The sequence below is a fragment of the Microchirus variegatus genome (genome assembly GCF_963457635.1).
Source record: "Microchirus variegatus genome assembly, chromosome: 22".
Classification (NCBI taxonomy): Eukaryota; Metazoa; Chordata; class Actinopteri; order Pleuronectiformes; family Soleidae; genus Microchirus; species Microchirus variegatus.
Window position 1 is genome coordinate 20,285,818 of NC_139823.1, and position 15,000 is coordinate 20,300,817.

At 48.0% G+C, this 15,000-nt stretch overlaps 3 protein-coding genes across 3 annotated transcripts in view; all 3 read left to right on the forward strand.

Annotated features, from left to right (window-relative positions):
- The window catches only part of xdh (xanthine dehydrogenase), a gene marked incomplete at both ends in the record, with an annotated part of 13,547 nt that extends 6,471 nt beyond the window's left edge, over positions 1–7,076 (forward strand). Inside the window, 23 exons of the mRNA XM_083908766.1 lie at positions 394–487; positions 573–682; positions 844–1,028; positions 1,110–1,272; positions 1,377–1,466; positions 1,555–1,724; positions 2,174–2,300; positions 2,389–2,605; positions 2,679–2,803; positions 2,897–3,030; positions 3,111–3,198; positions 3,285–3,371; positions 3,449–3,640; positions 3,721–3,866; positions 3,941–4,022; positions 4,108–4,203; positions 4,287–4,490; positions 4,566–4,618; positions 4,704–4,818; positions 4,898–4,963; positions 5,030–5,218; positions 6,602–6,769; positions 7,023–7,076. Of these exons, the coding sequence (XP_083764892.1) occupies positions 394–487; positions 573–682; positions 844–1,028; positions 1,110–1,272; positions 1,377–1,466; positions 1,555–1,724; positions 2,174–2,300; positions 2,389–2,605; positions 2,679–2,803; positions 2,897–3,030; positions 3,111–3,198; positions 3,285–3,371; positions 3,449–3,640; positions 3,721–3,866; positions 3,941–4,022; positions 4,108–4,203; positions 4,287–4,490; positions 4,566–4,618; positions 4,704–4,818; positions 4,898–4,963; positions 5,030–5,218; positions 6,602–6,769; positions 7,023–7,076 (2,955 nt within the window). The remainder of the gene's footprint in view (positions 1–393; positions 488–572; positions 683–843; positions 1,029–1,109; positions 1,273–1,376; positions 1,467–1,554; positions 1,725–2,173; positions 2,301–2,388; positions 2,606–2,678; positions 2,804–2,896; positions 3,031–3,110; positions 3,199–3,284; positions 3,372–3,448; positions 3,641–3,720; positions 3,867–3,940; positions 4,023–4,107; positions 4,204–4,286; positions 4,491–4,565; positions 4,619–4,703; positions 4,819–4,897; positions 4,964–5,029; positions 5,219–6,601; positions 6,770–7,022) is intronic.
- Positions 7,077–8,148: 1,072 nt separating this feature from the next.
- Positions 8,149–10,648, forward strand: LOC310942920 (tetraspanin-7-like; the record flags this gene model as incomplete). Its single annotated transcript, XM_083908389.1, has 7 exons — positions 8,149–8,229; positions 8,700–8,888; positions 8,966–9,040; positions 9,373–9,468; positions 9,586–9,741; positions 10,344–10,427; positions 10,580–10,648. 7 exons carry the CDS (start codon positions 8,149–8,151, stop codon positions 10,646–10,648), a joined length of 750 nt encoding a protein of 249 aa, XP_083764515.1.
- A 496-nt stretch (positions 10,649–11,144) lies between these two features.
- Positions 11,145–13,146, forward strand: LOC310942921 (mid1-interacting protein 1-B-like). The gene is made up of 2 exons (XM_083908390.1): positions 11,145–11,391; positions 11,976–13,146. Exon 2 carries the CDS (start codon positions 12,140–12,142, stop codon positions 12,635–12,637), a length of 498 nt encoding a protein of 165 aa, XP_083764516.1. The 5' UTR covers positions 11,145–11,391; positions 11,976–12,139; the 3' UTR covers positions 12,638–13,146.
- Positions 13,147–15,000: the final 1,854 nt, after the last annotated feature.

Sequence of the window (15,000 nt, forward strand, 5' to 3'; positions counted from 1 at the left end):
TGATCATGTGACCTGTGATCGTGTGATCATGTGATCATGTGATCATGTGACCTGTGATCATGTGATCATGTGACCTGTGATCATGTGATCATGTGATCATGTGACCTGTGATCATGTGATCATGTGATCATGTGACCTGTGATCGTGTGATCATGTGATCATGTGACCTGTGATCGTGTGATCGTGTGACCTGTGATCATGTGATCATGTGATCACGTGATCATGTGACCTGTGATCGTGTGATCATGTGATCACGTGATCATGTGACCTGTGATCATGTGATCATGTGATCATGTGACCTGTGATCATGTGATCATGTGATCATGTGACCTGTGATCATGTGATCATGTGATCATGTGATCATGTGATCATGTGTTGTTGTCGTGTCCTCAGGCTGTTGGTGGAAACATCATGACGGCCAGTCCCATATCAGACCTGAACCCTGTTTTCATGGCGACAGGCTGCAAACTCACCCTGATGGACAAAGGTAAGAGCTTCTAAACAGCGCCCTCTAGTGTCCACTTTTATACAGACTTGATTTACGTGTGTGTGTGTGTGTGTGTGTGTGTTAGACGGCAGTCGTGTGGTTCGAATGGACGACGGTTTCTTCACTGGTTACAGGAGGACTGTTCTGAGACCACAAGAGGTCCTGGTCTCTATAGAGATCCCGTACAGTCAGAAGGTAAACCATCACCGTGGCAACCTCTACTGGTGTGTGTAACCTAGCAACCACTGTGTGTAACCTAGCAACCACTGTGTGTAACCTAGCAACCACTGTGTGTAACCTAGCAACCACTGTGTGTAACCTAGCAACCACGATGACTATGTCTTTTCCCGCCTCAGACTCAGTTCGTCTCGGCCTTCAAACAGTCGCCTCGCCGCGAGGACGACATCAGCATCGTTACCGCGGCGATGAGCGTCACCTTCACTCCGGGAACCAACGTGGTCCAGGACCTGAGGCTGAGCTACGGCGGCATGGCGGCGACCACGGTGCTCGCCAAGAGGACCATGAACACACTGCTGGGAAGGTAACACACACACACACACATCTGGCTGCGACTTTCCTAGGGCTAATGCTAAGCTAAGTTTACGTCTCTGATGTCATGCAGACGTTGGGAGGAGGAGCTTCTGCAGGAGGCCTGCTCCTCATTGGCTGAGGAGATGACCCTTGAGCCCTCGGTGCCTGGTGGCATGGTGACCTACAGACGAACTCTGACCCTGAGTCTGTTCTACAAGTTCTACCTGACGGTTCTGCAGAAGCTCAGAGAGCAGGTGAGTTCATCTGAGGTCTAATCTCAGGTCTAATCTGAAGTCTAGTCTCAGGGCTAATCTGGATTACCCTCATCCTTCTGTGTGTGTGTGTGTGTGTGTGTCAGGATGTGAGTGTGGACCAGGTTCCCTCAGATTGTCTGAGTGCCACTCACGTTTACCGCCCACAGACGCCCTCTAGTGTTCAGATCTACCAGGTACGTCAGCTCTGGACACGCCCACATTCAAAGACACTTTACGTACAAATGTCACTGTGTTCACTGTAATTCTGACGTTGTCCTCCAGGCGGTGCCAGAGGGGCAGAGCGGGGACGACGTGGTGGGTCGTCCCATGATGCACCTGGCCGCCATGAAGCAGGCGACAGGTGAGGCGGTTTACTGCGACGATCTGCCGATGTACGAGAACGAGCTTTACCTGTCGCTAATCACCAGCAGCAAAGCTAACGCTAACATCACGTAAGAACTTTACGTCAGTAACACACTGTTCACCTGCACAACCACACCTGTGTGTGTGTGTCTCTCACCTGTGTGTGTTGTGTGTCTCACCTGTGTGTGTGTGTGTGTCTCACCTGTGTGTGTGTGTGTCTCACCTGTGTGTGTGTGTGTGTGTGTCTCACCTGTGTGTGTGTGTGTGTGTGTGTGTGTGTGTCTCACCTGTGTGTTGTGTGTCTCACCTGTGTGTTGTGTGTCTCTCCTGTGTGTGTCTCACCTGTGTGTGTGTGTGTGTGTGTCTCACCTGTGTGTGTGTGTGTCTCACCTGTATGTGTGTGTGTGTGTGTGTCTCACCTGTGTGTGTGTGTCTCACCTGTGTGTGTGTGTGTGTCTCACCTGTGTGTGTGTGTCTCACCTGTGTGTGTGTGTGTGTGTGTGTGTGTGTGTCTCACCTGTGTGTGTGTGTGTTTCAGGTCCATAGATCCCTCCTCAGCGTTGTGTTTACCTGGTGTTGTGTGTTGTGTGTTTGCTGACGATGTTCCGGGGTCAAACATCACCGGAGCGATCGAGAGCGATGAGAGCGTCTTCGCTGAGCGTCAGGTGTCGTCTCGTTGTCTTTATCCACCAATCAGAAGATGTCAGTGTTAGGTTCAGGTGATTGACTCCGCCCCCCCCCCCCCCTCTCCAGGTGACATGTGTGGGTCACATCATCGGTGCTGTGGTCGCAGACACACAACTTCACGCACAAAGAGCCTCCAAAGCCGTGAAGATCCAGTATGAAGAGCTGGAACCCATCGTTAGCATCCAGGAGGCTATCGCTGCTCAGTCCTTCTATCAGCCAATCAGAACCCTCCAGAGGGGAGACCTGGAGGCGGGGTTTAAACAGGCAGATCACATCCTGGAGGGTACGACTGTCCGTCTGAGACACTGACCAATCACAGCCGATCACATGTTGATGTCTGATGGTTTGATTGACAGGTGAGATCCACCTCGGAGGTCAAGAACATTTCTACCTGGAGACAAACGTGACTCTGGCCATTCCCCGAGGAGAAGACGGTGAGATGGAGCTGTTTGTCTCCACGCAGGCTGCTAATAAAACACAGGTAAGGCTAATGCTAAGGAAACGCTCTGCTAATGCTACGGTCACCCAGCGGTGGCGCTAGAGCGGTGACGATCAAGTGTCCTCTGTCCGTCAGACCCTGGTGGCGAAGGCTCTGGGCGTCCCCGCTAACAGGGTGGTTGTCCGGGTGAAGAGGATGGGCGGAGGCTTCGGGGGGAAGGAGAGCAGAACCACCATCTTGTCCTGCGCGGTTGCCGTGGCAGCAAATAAGTACGTCTGTCAATCACTTGTGTGTTTCACACCAAGACAAAGTGTCTTCAGAGACGTTCTGACGTGTTGTGTGTGTTCAGGCTGAAGAGGCCGGTCAGGTGTATGCTGGACAGAGACGAGGACATGCTCATCACCGGAGGACGACACCCCTTCTACGGGAAATACAAGGTAGGGCGGCGCCCCCTCCTGGAGAGGACAGGAACAGTCTTTGGTTGGACGAGGTCTCGAGTGTTTGTCCTCTCACGTGTCTCCAGGTCGGGTTCCTGGACAGTGGGAAGGTCGTGGCTCTGGACGTGTCGTACTACAGTAACGCCGGGAACTCCAGGGATCTGTCTCTGTCGGTGAGCGTGGGTTTTTGTTTGTTTCCCGATCACAGCGTACGCAGATGAAATGCTGACGTTGTCCTTTGTGCTTCCAGGTCATGGATCGCGCTCTGTTCCACATGGAGAACTCGTACAGCGTGGCCAACGTCCGAGGCCGAGGGTTCCTGTGCCGCACCAACCTGCCGTCCAACACGGCCTTCAGAGGCTTCGGTGGACCTCAGGGCATGATGGTCGCCGAGAGCTGGATGAGCGACGTGGCTCTGACTCTGGGGAAATCAGCTCAGGAGGTTTGTGGAAAATCAGCAAACCATCGTGAAACGTTCAGAAGAACGAGCTCATCCTGACTTTCAAAGATGTTTCCCTGAAGGTGCGTCGGTTGAACCTGTACGTAGAAGGTGAGTCGACGCCGTACAACCAGATCGTGGAGAATGTGACCGTGGAACGCTGCTGGGATGAGTGTCTGTCACGGTCTGGATACGACCAACGCAGAGCTGCTGTAGACCTCTACAACAGGTAAGACCTGAAGGTTCTGAAGGTTCTGGACGTTCAACAACACTAATAACTTTTGTCTCCTCGTCTCGTCTCAGACTGAACCGATGGACCAAACGAGGTCTTGCCATCATTCCCACAAAGTTCGGTATCAGCTTCACGACTGCTTTTCTCAACCAGGTCAGAACAGACAGAACTAAACGATACTTGAAAGGTTTCCATGAATTCAGGGTTTTGGATCATTCCAGATTGTGTTGTTCTTCAGGCCGGAGCTCTGGTCCACATCTACACAGATGGTTCAGTCCTGTTGACTCATGGTGGGACAGAGATGGGCCAAGGCCTCCACACCAAGATGGTCCAGGTCAGAACTCATCTTCTCATCTTTTTGCTGCCAATTCATCTCCCATAGTTTTCAAATGATCACTGATGTGGTTTTGGGTCCAGGTTGCGAGCAGAGTTCTGGGAATCCCTTTTTCAAAGATCCACATCTCAGAAACCAGCACTAACACCGTCCCCAACACCAGCCCCACCGCGGCCTCCGCCTCCTCTGACCTCAACGGTGCTGCTGTGAAGAACGCCTGCGAGGTCCTCCTGAAGCGCCTGCAGCCGTACAAGACCCAGAACCCCAAAGCATCATGGGAGGCGTGGGTGAGCAGCAGCACCAAGAACCTTTCTACTGTTTTTCTCAGAAAAACAAATGACATCAACGTTGTTTCTGTGCAGGTGAAAGCGGCGTACCTGGACCGGGTCAACCTGAGTGCAAACGGGTTCTACAGGTGAGTCCAGTCAATCCTAATCCTAATCTGAACCTGAACCTGAACCTGAACCTAAGCCTTTAGTCTGGATTCTGTTTGCTCTCAGGACTCCAGACCTCGGTTACGACTTTCAGTCAAACTCAGGCCGAGCGTTTCACTACTTCACTTACGGAGTTGCGTGTTCAGAGGTGGAGATCGACTGCCTCACCGGCACTCACAAGGTCTGCACCAACAACGTTCTTCCACAGGGGGGCAGTGTTAGCTCCACCGCTGTTTACACTTCCTGTTTGTTTATGACAGAACCTGAGCAGCACCATCGTGATGGACGTCGGTCACAGCCTCAACCCAGCGATAGACATCGGACAGGTGAGTGGAGCGGGTCAAAGGTCACGTTGAGTTGGTTCAGGTGAAGACGTCCTGGTGTCTCTGCAGGTGGAGGGGGCCTTCATACAGGGTCTGGGTCTCTTCACCCTGGAGCAGCTTCACTACTCACCTCGTGGTGTTCTCCTGACTCGAGGTCCAGGTTCTTATAAGATCCCGGCCTTCGGGGACATTCCAACCCACCTGACCGTCTCTCTGCTGCGGGACGCACCAAACCACAAGGCCATCTTTGCCTCCAAGGTCAGACCTTAGACCTTAGACCTGAGACCTCAGACCTGAGACCTTAGACCTGAGACCTTAGACCTGAGACCTTTAGACCTCAGACCCTCAGACCTTAGACCTGAGACCTTTAGACCTCAGACCGTAGACCCTCAGACCTGAGACCTGAGACCTGAGACCTGAGACCTTAGACCTCAGACCTTAGACCTCAGACCTCAGACCTGAGACCTGAGACCTGAGACCTGAGACCTTAGACCTTTAGACCTTAGACTTTAGACCTCAGACCTTTAGACCTTTAGACCTTAGACCTTTAGACCTCAGACCTCAGACCTTAGACCCTTAGACCTTAGACTTTAGACCTCAGACCTAAGACTTTTAGACTTTAGACTTTAGACTTTAGACCTTAGACGCTTAGACGCTTAGACCTTAGACGCTTAGACCTTAGACCTTAGACCTTAGACCTTAGACCCTTAGACCTTTAGACCTTAGACCCTTAGACCTTAGACCAGGGGTCTGCAACCTTTAGGATGAAAAGAGCCATTTTTGTCGTCTCTCCACCCAAAAATTCATTTGGAGCCGCAAAAAAACCCACAAGATGAAGATAATAACACATATAAAGGTTTTTATACAGACAAACTATATACAATAGTAATTGTCTCTTTCATTTATGACATTTAAGAACTACAACATGTTCAGTTTATATCCAACCTCTAGACCCCGTAGACCTGGTTCTTCCATTGTTTCATTGTTTGTGGCAAATTAAAGAAATTAAAATGAACCCACTTTGAAATAAATGAAGCAAATATTTGGATTGTATGTTGTTCGTGCTCAAGAAAAACGGTATGTGGATCCAAAGATGGACAGGACACATCCAAACGTACTGAATATTGCATTTTACGTCGACATTGGATGTTGCACAAGATATTAAAACACTTTTATTTGTCGCCTTGATCTCTAAAGCTACAAGGAGCCACTGCAGAGTGGCTGAAGAGCCACATGTGGCTCTAGAGCCGCAGGTTGCAGACCCCTGCCTTAGACCCCTGCCTTAGACCCTTAGACCTTTAGACCTCAGACCTTTAGACCTTAGACCTCAGACCTTTAGACCTTAGACCGTTACACCTCAGACCATTAGACCTTTAGACCTTAGACCTTTAGACCTTTAGACCTTAAGACCTTAGACCCTTAGACCCTTAGACCTTTAGACCTTAGACCTCAGACCTTTAGACCTTAGACCGTTACACCTCAGACCATTAGACCTTAGACCTTTAGACCTTAGACCTTTAGACCTTAAGACCTTAAGACCTTAGACCCTTAGACCCTTAGACCTTTAGACCCTTAAATCCTTCGACCACTTCACGTTCACTTTTCTGAAGAAACAACTTCATCTAACATTCTCTATTCCAGGCGGTGGGCGAGCCGCCACTTTTCTTAGCTTCATCGGTTTTCTACGCCATCAAAGACGCCATCACAGCTGCCCGGGCGGAGTCAGGTATGAGTGGACCGTTCAGGCTGGACAGCCCCGCCTCCTCCGAGAGGATCCGCAACGCCTGCAGCGACCACTTCACCAAACTGGTATGAAAAACCCAGCTGAACACAAACAGGGGGCGGGGCCTGTAATCTGTAATCTGTAAAATAGCCACCAGGGGGCAGGGACAATGACCTATTATATATTTTATAACCAGCTACACAGAGGGTCAGACACCAGGGGGCGTGGTCTATGTTCTGTACTGACACCAGGGGGCGTGGCCTATGTTCTGTACTGACACCAGGGGGCGTGGTCTATGTTGTGTACTGACACCAGGGGGCGTGTCTGTTGTGTTCTCAGTGTTCAGCGCCTGCAGAACCCGGGTCCTTCACACCGTGGTCTGTGCAAGTGTAGGTCGATCGCCCAGAGAGAGAGAGAGAGAGAGCACTGATGATCAAAGGAACGACGCTCATCTTCATCACTTCCTGTTTGTGACGAAGAAGAGTTTTATTATAATTATTGTAAATGTTTAAACATTTGAAATAAAAGATTTGAACTGAGATCAGTTTACTGTGATGATGATGATGATGGTGATGATGATGATGAAGATGATGATGATGATGATGATGATGATGATGATGATGAAGATGATGATGATGATGATGATGATGATGATGATGATGATGATGAAAATGATGATGATATAGATGAAGATGATGATGATGATGATGGTGATGGTGATGGTGATGATGATGATGAAGATGATGATGATGATGAAGATGATGATGATATAGATGAAGATGATGATGATGATGATGGTGATGGTGATGGTGATGATGATGATGAAGATGATGATGATGATGAAGATGATGATGAAGATGATGATGATGATGATATAGATGAAGATGATGAAGATGATGATGGTGATGGTGATGGTGATGGTGATGATGATGATGAAGATGATGATGATGATGAAGATGATGATGATGATGATGAAGATGATGATGATGATGATATAGATGAAGATGATGATGATGATGATGGTGATGGTGATGATGATGATGATGATGAAGATGATGATGATGATGAAGATGATGATGATGATGATGAAGATGATGATGATGATGATATAGATGAAGATGATGAAGATGATGATGATGTCACAGTAGTGTCCCCCTCTTGATGCTCCTCTTCACACTAACCTGAGACTCAGATCTTCACAGTCTTGTGTCAGTTTTGTCTCCATGACGACGACTGAACTGTCCTTCAGAGGACGAGTGTGACGTCCACAGACCAGAGGACACTGAGGACCAGAGTGTGGAGTCTCTCTGTGGTTGAGGACCAGGACTTAGACTGTAGACGTGGCTGAGGACCAGGACCAGGACCAGGACTTAGACTGTAGACTGTAGACGTGGCTGAGGACCAGGACCAGGACCAGGACTTAGACTGTAGACTGTAGACGGGGTTGAGGACCAGGACCAGGACTATGGCTCACAGACGTATGGAGACCAAACCTGTGATGTTCTGTGTGAAGACTCTGCTCCTGTTTTACTCCTTTATTTTCTGGGTAAGAAACTGAAACTTTATTTAAATTTAAACTTTATTTAAATTTAAACTTTATTTATTTTAGTTTGATGTTTTTATTTTGTTTATATTGATGTTTGTTTTTAAATCTTTCTTTTCTTTCTCTGTCGTTTTCTTCTCGTCTCAACTTCACTTTGTCACTGAGACGAGAACTCATTACAGTCATGTGATGCTGAACACACACACACACACACACACACACACACACACTCACACACACACACACAACACACACACACACACTCACACACACACACACAACACACACACACAGACACACACACACAGACACGCACACACACACACACACAGACACGCACACACACACACACACACAGACACACACACACACACACACACACACACACACACACACACACACACACACACACACACACACAGACACACACAGACTGAGCTGTGATTGGCTGACCTGTGGCTCCTCCCCCTCAGGTGACAGGTGTGCTTCTGTTGGTGGTGGGTCTGTGGTGGAGGTTCATGTTGGCTCCGTACATGTTGTTGCTCTCTAGCGCCCCCTCTAACGCTCCGTACGTGCTCAGTGGCACTGGTGCTGCTGTGGTTCTGTTCGGGCTGTTCGGCTGCTTTGCCGCCTGCAGGGGGCGCCCATGGATGCTGAGGCTGGTGTGTGAAGGCTTTCTGTTCCTTTAATACTGTGTTAGTGTTAGTGATGACCTCTGACCTCTGACCTCTGACCTCAGTACGCTGCTGCTCTGTGTCTCGTCTTCATGACTGAACTCATCGCTGGAATCTCAGGATTCATCTTTCGTCACGAGGTTTGTACGAAGAAAAGGTTACGAAAAAAATAATATTATTATATATTAAAAATATTAACATACACGTTAATGAAGTGTGTGTGTGTGTGTGTGTGTGTGTATGTGTGTCTCTGTGTGTGTGTGTCTGTGTGTGTGTGTGTGTCTCTCTCTCTCTCTCTCTCTGTGTGTGTGTGTGTGTGTGTGTGTGTGTGTGTGTGTGTGTGTGTGTGTGTGTGTGTGTGTGTGTGTGTGTGTGTGTGTGTGTGTGTGTGTGTGTGTGTGTGTGTGTGTGTGTGTGTGTGTGTGTGTGTCTCTCTCTGTGTGTGTGTGTGTGTGTGTGTGTGTGTGTGCAGATCAAAGGAACCTTCCTCACCACCTTCACTGACGCCGTCATAAACTACGATGGTCGTGATGATCTCAGTTTGTCTGTGGACGGAGTTCAGCGTCGAGTCAGTGTCTGTTCATTAGTGTGTGTGTAACTGTGTGTGTCTGTGTGTGTACATGATCACATTACTCATCACTCTGTGTGTGTGTGTGTGTGTGTGTGTGTGTGTGTGTGTGTGTAGCTGCACTGCTGTGGTGTGTATAACTACACTTCCTGGTTCAGGAGTGTGTATTTTCACGCCTCAGGGATTCCATCGAGCTGCTGCATCACTTTGTCTGACTGTACAGGAAGTGACCTGAGGAACACAAGTGTGGTCGCACACAAGGTCTACACACAGGTGAGACACACACACACAAGGTCTACACACAGGTGAGACACACACACACAAGGTCTACACACAGGTGAGACACACACACACACAAGGTCTACACACAGGTGAGACACACACACACAAGGTCTACACACAGGTGAGACACACACACACACACAAGGTCTACACACAGGTGACACACACACACACAAGGTCTACACACAGGTGACACACACACACACACAGTGAAAGTTGTAATTCTCAGACAAAATTGTGCCATAAATAGTTTTTATGAATGAATGAATGTATTCATGTTCAGGGCTGTTATGATTGAATGAATTCATGTTCAGGGCTGTTATGATTGAATGTATTCATGTTCAGGGCTGTTATGATTGAATGTATTCATGTTCAGGGCTGTTATGATTGAATGTATTCATGTTCAGGGCTGTTATGATTGAATGTATTCATGTTCAGGGCTGTTATGATTGAATGTATTCATGTTCAGGGCTGTTATGATTTAATGTATTCATGTTCAGGGCTGTTATGATTGAATGTATTCATGTTCAGGGCTGTTATGATTTAATGTATTCATGTTCAGGGCTGTTATGATTGAATGTATTCATGTTCAGGGCTGTTATGAACTGGTGACGTCGTTCATAGAGACAAACGTGGGAATCATCGCAGGAATCACCTTTGGAGTCGCTTTCTCTCAGGTGACGTCATGTGACTGTTTCTCACCTGTCTCACATGTCTCACATGTCTCACATGTCTCTCATGTCTCGCATGTCTCACCTGTCTCACATGTCTCTCATGTCTCACCTGTCTCACATGTCTCTCACCTGTCTCTCTCTCACCTGTCTCACAGCTGCTGGGCGTGTCCCTGGCGTGTTGTCTGTCTCGTCTCATCACGTCTCACACATATGAAATGGTGTAAAAGGTAAAAATCTTTTCTCGTGCTTTTCTTCGTCGTCTTTGTGGTTTTTTCTCTCACGTCTTTTTTCCTCTCACCACCAGGGGGCGCTGATCCAGACCACGTGCTGTGTGTTCCTGTTGTTTTTGATGTGTTACCATGACAACAGCTGCAGTCACTGACCTGATACAATAAAACAAAGTGAGAAGGAGGCGTGGTCTGTGATTTCATTGTCAAATCAAACTTTATTTATAAACCACTTTAAAATAAAAGAGAACAAAAATAAAAACAATAAAAACAATAAAAACTCATAAAATAAAATAAACAAGAAGAATGTCTTTTATCAAAGCTTTTTAACGTCACCAGTGACGTCACAGACGGTCTGTGGCTATGATTGGCTGTCTGGAGGTTTGGCCCCGCCCCCTCTGCTTGTTGCTGCGGACACAAACATCATCGTCTCCCGGAGAACTTCCGTGTTTAACGGCGGAGGAACGGAGCTCCGCAGCGGACACGAGGTGACTCTACCGCGGCCTCCGAGCACCGGAGCAGGGCGGAGAACCGAGAGGAGACCGAGAGGAGACCGAGAGGAGACCGAGAGGAGACCGAGAGGAGACCGAGAGACCGAGAGGAGACCGAGAGACCGAGAGGAGACCGAGAGGAGACCGAGAGACCGGGGGCAGAGACCGTGAAAGCCTCCGGGTTGAAGCCGGAGAACCGCTGCTGCAAGCGGCTTAAACCCTGAACGGCTGCTTCCATAATCGGACACCGTAAGTAGACTCGTCTTTGTTGATGTCAATCAAAGGTTTTTGTTTGTGTTTAGTTTTCATCTAAAATCAACAAACAAACAAAGCTCTCGTGTTTGTTTATTCAAGAACAAACAAACAAACACGTTTTCATGCAGATTTAACGCGTTGTGTCCGATAATGGAACGATGCTTCAGACGAATTAACGGAAACTAACGCCTCGTTAGCATTTAGCTTTAGCAGCTACTGCTGTCACAGCGAGATGCTAACAGCAAGTACCGTGTGTGTGTGTGTGTGTGTGTGTGTGTGTGTCTGTATGTGCGCGTCTGTCTGTGCGTGTGCGTGTGCGTGTGTGTGTGTGTGTGTATTACTGGTGTTGTGAGGACCTCTAACCCTCAGCCTCATGATGAGAACTCGTCCTCTCTAGATTTTAAGGTGAACATGTTTGAAGGTTAGAGTCAGATTAGGATTAGGATTAGGTTAAGGTTAGAGGTTAAGTCTCCAGGAAATGAATGTAAGTCAATGTAATGTGTGTGTGTGTGTGTGTGTGTGAGAGAGAGCGAGCATTAGCATTGTGTTGCTAACAGCTAACTATGCTCTTGTTGCAGCTCCGTGGTCAAACCCTCGGTGCAGGGACACCTGGTGAGTCGTCTGCTCCAGACTGGGATCAGGACCCGGTTAAGACCCGGTTAAGACCCTGTCCTAGCATCATAATCCCCCAAAGAGCATTAGCGCTCTAAGTCTGAGCCGAGGTTAGCTTAGCGCAGCCGCGATGCAGATCCTGGACTCGTACGAGCAGAAGAACTCGCTCCTCAACACCATGAACCGCTTCATCGGCGCCGTCAACAACATGGACCAGACGGTGATGGTTCCCAGTCTGCTGCGGGACGTCCCGCTGGACCACCGCGCCGCCGCCGCCGCCCCGCTGGACCACCGCGGCGACGTCAGCGCGGCGAGGACCGCTAGCGCCGCCGCAGCGTACTTGGACCAGGACATGTACAGTTCGTACGTTCTGCTCAAGTCCATACGCAACGACATCGAGTGGGGCGTGGTCCCGGGTGAGGGGCGGGGCAGGGACAGTGTGGGCGTGGTCCCGGGTGAGGGGCGGGGCATGGACAGTGTGGGCGTGGCGGCAGCCGCGGAGGACGAAGACCTGGAGAAGCAGTTTCACGTCCACCTGCAGGGACTCCACGCGGTTCTGTCCAAACTGACGCGGAAAGCTAACACGCTAACGACCCGCTACAAGGAGGAGATCGGCTGTGGGAACTGATGATGTCACCGTGGTTACGCAAGGTCAAAGGTCAAGGGTCAAAAATACTGTTTAGTGAAAGTTTTTTCTTTATTTTGTAAACGTTGAACCAAAGAGAAACAGGAAACAGGAAGTGAAGACAGGAAGTTTCATCACTTCATCATCAGCTGGTTTTCAGAGGACAGTCATTGTCCTCACTTCCTGCTGTCAATGCAAATCTATGCAAACCCGAGTCTTTTCAAAGTAAAAGCCCCTGAATTCAAATGTTTCTGATTGAAAATGTTTTTATTTATTTTTCTTTCAGTAACGTGTTTATTGATCCAGATCAGATTAATCAATCACAGTCATTGTGTGTGTGTGTGGTGCTTTCACCTGCAGGTGGCAGTAAAGACCTCGCAGAATAATTAACAACAAACTCCATACAGAGCGCCCCCTTGTGGTGTTTGACACTTAAAATAATGACGGAGGACACGTTTGTTCCAGGGCTCAGCCTTTTGTGTGTGTGTGTGTATGTGTGTGTGCGTGCTTCCCTCTGGTGGTGACTGTGTGTCACTACAGCTCTGCTCATTCACCAGTAAAAAAAACTGTAAAAAATGTAACGACAAAAACAAAAGAATAAAAACAAAGATGTAGAAAAAACCCACTGAGCTGTTTGTTTAAACCCCGCCCCCCTCAGAGGCTCCGCCCCATCACCTGTCTGTCCCGTCTCTTTCTCCACACCATCTGAAGGGGGCGGGGCCTGTTTCTGTCTGTGCTACAGTGACACTGAAGACCCCGCCCACCACGCTGCAAACCCTCCTGAAGGTGGAGCAGCTCAGTGGGAGACACCTGGTAGAAGGACAGCGCCCCCTGTGGACAGTTAAGTACACGCCCACTCTGTGACACCTGAGCCGAGCTGATGGGTGTGTGAGTGTTGTTGTGGTAGACGTAGAAATGGCCGTCAGAGCAGATGTTACCACCTCACTGTAGCTCACAGACACGTAGACCTTATCACCGCTTCACCTCCCAGAACCAGCAGCCAATCAGAGCGTCTCTGCAGATCAGCTGAGGTCAGTGGTCAAACCTGTCGTGATGGTCAGGATACGACTGATCCTCGTCCACACGAGTCACCGTCAGTTTGATCTGTGGGTGAACCATGTTTCTAACGATGTTTCTAACGATGTTTCCAACGATGTTTCTAACGATGTTTCTAACGATGTTTCTGTTCACGCTGATCACACACGAATCTGATGAAGACAAAGATTATTGATCTATGACATCATCACTGATCAGAAAAACATACTCACACCACGCCAGGCTGAGGACGCAAGGGGGCGGAGTCAGTACATCACTACTCACTGAGGACATTTCAGTCTGTGACTGTCTGAGTCAGTACATGTGTCAGTACTTGTGTCAGTACCTGAGTCAGTACTTGTGTCAGTACCTGAGCGTGTACTTGTGTCAGTACTTGTGTCAGTACCTGTACTTGTGTCAGTACTTGTGTCAGTACCTGTACTTGTACTTGTGTCAGTACTTGTGTCAGTACTTGTATCAGTACCTGTGTCAGTACCTGAGTCAGTACTTGTGTCAGTACCTGAGCAAGTACTTGTGTCAGTACTTGTACTTGTGTCAGTACCTGTACTTGTGTCAGTACTTGTACATGTGTCAGTACCTGTACTTGTGTCAGTACTTGTGTCAGTACCTGTACTTGTACTTGTGTCAGTACTTGTGTCAGTACCTGTACTTGTACTTGTGTCAGTACTTGTATCAGTACCTGTGTCAGTACCTGAGTCAGTACTTGTGTCAGTACCTGAGCGTGTACTTGTGTCAGTACTTGTACTTGTGTCAGTACCTGTACTTGTGTCAGTACTTGTGTCAGTACCTGTGTCAGTACTTGTGTCAGTACCTGAGCATGTACTTGTGTCAGTAGAGCAGCATCAGGTTAACTGTGTGAAAGTGTTTGTTTTGACATGGAACGATTTCACAATAAAAGAAAAACATTTGTGATGCAAAATAAAATAGAAATGATTTGAAATGTGTCTGAAACTGAACGGAAAAAGACTTTTAATTTGAAATTAGTGAAATGAGCTGCAGTACCACGTTCATCCACTTGATAGCGCTGTGGTGTAAGAGTTTGAAGACACTACAGGTCAGCCGAGGTTTCTACTGTGTGTGTGTGTGTGTGTGTCGGTGTGTGTGTGAAACATATAAACTGTTATGTGATCTAAAATCTAATGATCGATTATTAATATTATTATTATTAATAAATCGGATGTATTATATATAAATATGGGTTAGGGTTATGCAAATATACACATTAATATAAATAAAAATAAATATATTTATATTTATACATATGTGAATATATACATATAAATATATTTACACACACACAAACACACACA